The sequence below is a fragment of the Salvelinus sp. IW2-2015 genome, linkage group LG16 (genome assembly GCF_002910315.2).
Source record: "Salvelinus sp. IW2-2015 linkage group LG16, ASM291031v2, whole genome shotgun sequence".
In the NCBI taxonomy this organism is placed as follows: Eukaryota; Metazoa; Chordata; class Actinopteri; order Salmoniformes; family Salmonidae; genus Salvelinus; species Salvelinus sp. IW2-2015.
In genome coordinates this window covers 38,540,764-38,548,669 of record NC_036856.1, presented here as the reverse complement: position 1 = coordinate 38,548,669, position 7,906 = coordinate 38,540,764, and the positions used below count along the sequence as shown (strand labels likewise).

Below are 7,906 nucleotides of genomic sequence, written 5' to 3'. Positions count from 1 at the left end.
GTGTTATGACCCTTCTGTTGAGGCTGTGTTAGTGTTTTGAGACTCTGTTGAGGCTGTGTTAGTGTCTTGACTCCCTGTTGAGGTGTGTTGGTGTTCTGACTCTCTATTCTGACTAGACCTTACAGTGTAATACCTGTTGTATTTGGCGCATGTGACAAATACAATTTTATTTAATGACTTATCTATCTCACAACAATCTGCCTGACACACTAACATCCATCCTCCATCTCTCTCCTATCTGTTTATTCATGCTTGGGTTTTTCTTTTTCTTACTGCAGGTTTTTCCGTTCCTTCAGTCAAGCCGTTTTGGTTCCCCATGTCGGCCCACCCCCACCCACAGACAGACCCCTCCAGTTACATGCCCCAGCCTCTGTCCTACCCACACTTCCACCCCGCTGGTCTGAATGCTAGCCTCAATGCTAGCCCTGCCATGAAGGCAGGCGCCAGCCTCCTGGAGAGCAGTGCAATGTGGGACATGGCCTACGGTGCTCGGTCAATGAGAGGTGGCACTGCCAATTTGTCATCAGGGTCGTCAGGTTACCAGTCTTGCACCAGCCTTACAGGTGTGTGTATGAGTTTTAATGAGATTATGTGTGTGTCCTACCCTGTAATGAGTTTACAGGACAGCATGTGTGTGTGTTGTGTGTGTGTGTGTGTGTGTGTGTGTGTGTGTGTGTGTGTGTGTGTGTGTGTGTGTGTGTGTGTGTTGGTGTCCTACCTGTAATGAGTTTACAGGACGCATGTGTTTGAGTCCTGTCTGTGTGTGTGTGTGTGTGTCCTACCTGTAATGAGTTTACAGGACAGCATGTGAGAGCGGATCGTATCACACATATTCCAGGTGATAGTCTGAAGAGCCAATGGCTGATCTTGGAAATTGATATATCATACCATGACATTTTTGTTATTTCCCTATTACTAACTATTAGAGACTATACGGACCAAAACAGCCCTGTTGTGTGTTTATGTACAGGTAACTGCCAAAATAACGGAAACACTTTAGTAAGTGAGGGATACAAAGTATAGTGAAAGCAGGTGCTTCCACACAGGTGTGGATAATTAAGCAATTAACATCCCATCATGCTTAGGGTCATTTATACAAATGCCCAGTTGCCCATTATATTGGGTACCATGGCTAGAAGAAGAGATCTCAGTGACTTTGAAGGAGGAGAGTCTCAAATTAGCATAGGGGGTTTAGTGTGTGTGTGTGTGTGTGTGTGTGTGTGTGTGTGTGTGTGTGTCTCAGTCACCAGATCTCAACCCAATTGAACACTTATGGGAGATTCTGGAGTAGCTCCTGAGACAATGTTTTTCACCACCATCAACAAAACACCAAATGTTAGAATTTCTGTTGGAAGAATGGTGTTGCAGAGTTCCACGGGGTATTGAAGATGTTTCTGGCGGCTCGTGGCCCAACGCCCTGCGTTATATATATACTGTGCAAATGTTTTTTTTATGTTGTGAAATGTCAACGGTATTTTGATGTGTTCCTGTGCAGGTTCTGACCTGATTAAAGAACACCTGAGCGAGATCGGGAGTCTACGTCAACGCCTGGGGGATTCCATCCAGACCAACGACCTCCTCCGACAGCAGCTGGAGGAGGGACTGGTCAACCAAGCCAGAGGTAAATGTATTGACGAGACCACCACCACACCTGCTGTCTCAAACCATGAACATAGATTCTACACACCCAGCTTGGCTACCTATACTAAGTCAATGTTGACAGTCACTGTGTCAAAAAGGCATTAGTGAAATGTACTGGCCCTCCTCTTCTTCCTCATCCTTCTCATCCTCTTCCTCGTCTTCCTCCTTCTCCTCTTCCTCTTTCTCTTCCTCCTCTTCCTCAGGTGCTCCCACCAACATCTACATCCAGGGCTTGGACTCTATCAGCCAGCTGTCCAGTGAGATCAGATTTCTGAAAGTGGAGAACCTCAGCCTGCAGGACCGACTCCAACAGGCCAGCAGAGGTAACCAACCGCTTGGCTCCTAGTACTCTCAAAACTCTCTAATATACTACCCAACATACTATCAATTCTGCTCTATAACTCATTCAGTAGAGCGTTGTGCTTGCAATCCCAAGATAATGACCGCCCGTATGTAAAATGAAAGTCACTTTGGATAAATGTGTTTGCTAAATGACATACTGTATATTACACTGAGAAGAGAATGATGATTGACTGACAGCCGTGGGTGGTATATCAGACCGTATATAATGGATATGACGAAACATATTTTTTTACTGCTCTAATTACGTTGGTAACCAGTTCATAATAGCAATAAGGCATCTCGGGGGTTTGTGGTATATCGTCAATATACCATGGCTCAAGGCTGTATCAAGGCACTCCGCGTTGCGTCGTGCTTATGAACAACCGTTAGCTGTGTTATATTGGCCGTATTCTACACCTCCCCAGGCCTTATTGCTTAATTATACAATGGGTGGGTCTAATCCTGAATGCGGATTGGTTAAAACCGCATGTCCAACTGGTGGCTATACCACAGGCTAAATCTATGACGTTAAAATGCCTACAGTATTTACTCTGTTCCATCTGACTGCGCAAGCCACTGTCTCATCAGCCAGGCAATTTATGAACTTGATCTCCACTATAAAAAGCATCTAGACATCATCTCACATTTCTTTCAATGTTTCAATATTCAAATTCGATCTCCAGCTGTTGCATAGTAATGGACGTGTCGGGTTGAGACAGACAGACAGGCAGCTTTTCTCAGCCAGTCGAAATCATGAATTTGCATAATTTTTCTGGATATTTACAAAGAAATATAAAACATGTCAAATTAAGTGCAGCTAGTTTGCCGTCTTTCCAGCTTCATTTCTGTCTTTATTTGAGTTCCTCTGTACTCTTCCCCCAGACGGGAGTAAGGAGGGGGAGCAGCTGCGCGAGGCGGTGCTGTTGGGCCGTGCCCGTGTGAAGGATGCGGAGTTAGAGACTGAGCGGTGGGCGGAACAGGGCAGGAGGCTGTACACGCAGACACAGGCTCAGACCCTGGAGATCACTCAGCTGAAACAGGACAGGCAGAGCAACCAGGAGACCATCAACAGGTAGGAGGGGTGTGTCTGTGTCTGTGTGCATCTCTGTTGTGTGATTATTGTTTTGTTACATGTGTGTAACTGTGTTGTGTGTGTCTAGGTTGCAGCACGATGTGAATGTCAAGCAGCAGCAGTTGTGTGAGAGCCGTGGCCTGGCCCACTCTCTACAGTATGACCTCCAGATATACCACAGAGAGTGTGGCGTCCCCAAGAACACAAACACAAGTGAGGGGTCCCACTCGGGGGAGTCTGCATCCTTTGACCCCAGGGACCTGCATGTTCAGCTAGGGCAGCAGTTGACTTCTGGGACACGACCTCCTGGAGCCAGGATACACGGTGAGAGAGCGCCACCATGGAAAGCATTCTGGGATAGGGTTAACATGTAACCACTGATTCTACCACAATTATACTGACACAGAACTTTGATGTGTCTGAAATTGCACCCTATTTCCTATATAGTACACTACTTTTGCCCAGAGCCAAGGACAAACGTTGTGCACTTTATAGTCAATAGGACGCCATGCCATTTGAGATTTACCCATAACTAACACTCATTCCCCAATCTTCTTCTCCCGCTCACAGACCCTGCTCTCTCTACCCCTGTCCGAGACACTGGACTCTTCAGCCCTGCTTCCCCTCTCTCCCTCACACTGGAACCCCGGAAGGTTGACTTTTCTCTTGAGGGCCAGGCTCCAGACGGACCCTTCGCAAACCGTAATGGCCACCATGTTGTGGGCCACGTGGATGACTTCAGCGCCCTGCAGCAGAAGATCCTGGAGGGGCGTGTCCTCATTGGAAAGATGGAGGCTGCCCTCCGGGCCACCGCCAACCACGCCCTGCTGGAGCTCAGCCTGGACAAGGTGAGAGGTCAGGGGTCAGTTAGCCCAGGGGTTTTCAAACCTATCCTTGGGGACCCCCAGCTGTTCCATGTACACTACCGTTCAAAAGTTTGGGGTCACTTAGAAATGTCCTTGTTTTTGAAAGAAAAACACATTTTTAGTCCATTAAAATGACATCAAATTGATCAGAAATACAGTGTAGATATTGTTAGTTGAGCTGGTTTTTAATCCTTAGTTAGTGTTGTCTACAGTATAGCTAGTTGAGCTGGTTTCATCTTAGTAGTGTTGTCTACAGTATAGCTAGTTGAGCTGGTTTCATCTAGTAGTGTTTGTCTACAGTATAGTAGTTGAGCTGGTTTCATCTAGTAGTGTTGTCTACAGTATAGCTAGTTGAGCTGGTTTCATCTTAGTAGTGTTGTCTACAGTATAGCTAGTTGAGCTGGTTTCATCTAGTTGTGTTGTCTACAGTACAGCTAGTTGAGCTGGTTTCATCTAGTAGTGTTGTCTACAGTATAGCTATGTTGAGCTGGTTTCATCTTAGTAGTGTTGTCTACAGTATAGCTAGTTGAGCTGGTTCATCTAGTAGTGTTGTCTACAGTAATAGCTAGTTGAGCTGGTTTCATCTAGTAGTGTTGTCTACAGTATAGCTCGTTGAGCTGGTTTCATCTAGTAGTGTTGTCTACAGTATAGCTTAGTTGAGCTGGTTTCATCTAGTAGTGTTGTCTACAGTATAGCTAGTTGAGCTGGTTTCATCTTAGTAGTGTTGTCTACAGTATAGCTAGTTGAGCTGGTTTTATCTAGTAGTGTTTTACAGTATAGCTAGTTGAGCTGGTTTTATCTAGTAGTGTTGTTCTACAGTATAGCAAGTTGAGCTGGTTTCATCTAGTAGTGTTGTCTACAGTATAACTAGTTGAGCTGGTTTCATCTAGTAGTGTTGTCTACAGTATAGCTAGTTGAGCTGGTTTCATCTTAGTAGTGTTGTCTACAGTATAGCTAGTTGAGCTGGTTTCATCTAGTAGTGTTGTCTACAGTATAGCTAGTTGAGCTGGTTTCATCTAGTAGTGTTGTCTACAGTATAGTCGTTGAGCTGGTTTCATCTAGTAGTGTTGTCTACAGTATAGCTAGTTGAGCTGGTTTCATCTAGTAGTGTTGGTCTACAGTATAGCTAGTTGAGCTGGTTTCATCTAGTAGTGTTGTCTACAGTATAGCTAGTTGAGCTGGTTTCATCTAGTAGTGTTGTCTACAGTATAGCTAGTTGAGCTGGTTTCATCTAGTAGTGTTGTCTACAGTATAGCTAGTTGAGCTGGTTTCATCTAGTAGTGTTGTCTACAGTATAGCTATTGAGCTGGTTTCATCTTAGTAGTGTTGTCTACAGTATAGCTAGTTGACTGGTTTCATCTAGTAGTGTTGTCTACAGTATAGCTAGTTGAGCTGGTTTCATCTTAGTTATGTTGTCTACAGTATAGCTAGTTGAGCTGGTTTCATCTAGTAGTGTTGTCTACAGTATACTAGTTGAGCTGGTTTCATCTAGTAGTGTTGTCTACAGTATAGCTAGTTGAGCTGGTTTCATCTAGTAGTGTTTTGTCTACAGTATAGCTAGTTAGCTGGTTTCATCTAGTAGTGTTGTCTACAGTATAGCTAGTTCAGCTGGTTTCATCTAGTAGTGTTGTCTACAGTATAGCTAGTTGAGCTGGTTTCATCTAGTAGTGTTGTCTACAGTATAACTAGTTTGAGCTGGTTTCATCTAGTAGTGTTGTCTACAGTATAGCTAGTTGAGCTGGTTTCATCTTAGTAGTGTTGTCTACAGTATAGCTAGTTGAGCTGGTTTCATCTATAGTGTTGTCTACAGTATAGCTAGTTGAGCTGGTTTCATCTAGTAGTGTTGTCTACAGTATAGCTAGTTGAGCTGGTTTCATCTTAGTAGTGTTGTCTACAGTATAGCTAGTTGAGCTGGTTTCATCTAGTAGTGTGTTCTACAGTATAGCTAGTTGAGCTGGTTTCATCTAGTATTGTTGTCTACAGTATAGCTAGTTGAGGCTGGTTTATCTTAGTAGTGTTGTCTTACAGTAAGCTAGTTGAGCTGGTTTCATCTAGTAGTGTTGTCTACAGTATAGCTAGTTGAGCTGGTTTCATCTAGTAGTGTTGTCTACAGTATAGCTAGTTGAGCTGGTTTCATCTAGTAGTGTTGTCTACAGTATAGCTAGTTGAGCTGGTTTCATCTAGTAGTGTTGTCTACAGTATAGCTAGTTGAGCTGGTTTCATCTAGTAGTGTTGTCTACAGTACAGCTAGTTGAGCTGGTTTCATCTAGTAGTGTTGTCTACAGTATAGCTAGTTGAGCTGGTTTCATCTAGTAGTGTTGTCTACAGTACAGCTAGTTGAGCTGGCTTCATCTAGTAGTGTTGTCTACAGTATAGCTAGTTGAGCTGGTTTTATCTAGTAGTGTTGTTACAGTATAGCTAGTTGAGCTGGTTCATTATTAGTTTGTTGTCTACAGTATAGCTAGTTGAGCTGGTTTCATCTAGTAGTGTTGTCTACAGTATAAGCTAGTTGAGCTGGTTTCATCTAGTAGTGTTGTCTACAGTATAGCTAGTTGAGCTGGTTTCATCTAGTAGTGTTGTCTACAGTATAGCTAGTTGAGCTGGTTTCATATTAGTTGTTGTCTACAGTATAGCTAGTTGAGCTGGTTTCATCTAGTAGTGTTGTCTACAGTATAGCTAGTTGAGCTGGTTTCATCTAGTAGTGTTGTCTACAGTATAACTAGTTGAGCTGGTTTCATCTAGTAGTGTTGTCTACAGTATAGCTAGTTGAGCTGGTTTCATCTAGTAGTGTTGTCTACAGTATACTAGTTGAGCTGGTTTCATCTAGTAGTGTTGTCTACAGTATAGCTAGTTGAGCTGGTTTCATCTAGTAGTGTTGTCTACAGTATAGCTAGTTGAGCTGGTTTCATCTAGTAGTGTTGTCTACAGTATACTAGTTGAGCTGGTTTCATCTAGTAGTGTTGTCTACAGTATAGCTAGTTGAAGCTGGTTTCATTCTAGTAGTGTTGTCTACAGTATAGCTAGTTGAGCTGGTTTCATTCTAGTAGTGTTGTCTACAGTATAGCTAGTTGAGCTGGTTTCATCTTAGTATGTTGTCTACAGTATAGCTAGTTGAGCTGGTTTCATCTAGTAGTGTTGTCTACAGTATAGCTAGTTGAGCTGGTTCATCTAGTAGTGTTGTCTACAGTATAGCTAGTTGAGCTGGTTTCATCTAGTATGTTTGTCTACAGTATAGCTAGTTGAGCTGGTTTCATCTAGTAGTGTTGTCTACAGTATAGCTAGTTGAGCTGGTTTCATCTAGTAGTGTTGTCTACAGTATAGCTAGTTGAGCTGGTTTATCTAGTAGTGTTGTCTACAGTATAGCTAGTTTGAGCTGGTTTCATCTAGTAGTGTTGTCTACAGTATAGCTAGTTGAGCTGGTTTCATCTAGTAGTGTTGTCTACAGTTATAGCTAGTTGAGCTTGGTTCATCTAGTAGTGTTGTCTACAGTATAGCTAGTTGAGCTGGTTTCATCTAGTAGTGTTGTCTACAGTATAGCTAGTTGAGCTGGTTTCATCTAGTAGTGTTGTCTACAGTTAGCTAGTTGAGCTAGTTTCATCTAGTATGTTTGTCTACAGTATAGCTAGTTGAGCTGGTTTCATCTAGTAGTGTTGTCTACAGTATAGCTAGTTGAGCTGGTTTCATCTAGTAGTGTTGTCTACAGTATAGCTAGTTGAGCTGGTTTCATCTAGTAGTGTTGTCTACAGTATAGCTAGTTGAGCTGGTTTCATATTAGTTGTGTTGCTACAAGTATAGCTAGTTGAGCTGGTTTCATCTAGTAGTGTTGTCTACAGTATAGCTAGTTGAGCTGGTTCATCTTAGTAGTGTTGTCTACAGTATAGCTAGTTGAGCTGGTTTCATCTAGTAGTGTTGTCTACAGTATAGCTAGTTGAGCTGGTTTCATCTAGTAGTGTTGTCTACAGTATAGCTAGTTGAGCTGGTTTTC

At 43.0% G+C, this 7,906-nt stretch overlaps 1 protein-coding gene across 1 annotated transcript in view; it reads left to right on the top strand.

The window, feature by feature from the left end:
• LOC111975496 (myomegalin) overlaps positions 1 to 7,906 on the top strand; it is a 60,806-nt gene that overhangs the window by 46,813 nt on the left and 6,087 nt on the right. The window contains 6 exon segments of the mRNA XM_070447446.1: positions 279 to 563; positions 1,496 to 1,621; positions 1,845 to 1,964; positions 2,866 to 3,055; positions 3,144 to 3,379; positions 3,626 to 3,910. Of these exon segments, the coding sequence (XP_070303547.1) occupies positions 279 to 563; positions 1,496 to 1,621; positions 1,845 to 1,964; positions 2,866 to 3,055; positions 3,144 to 3,379; positions 3,626 to 3,910 (1,242 nt within the window).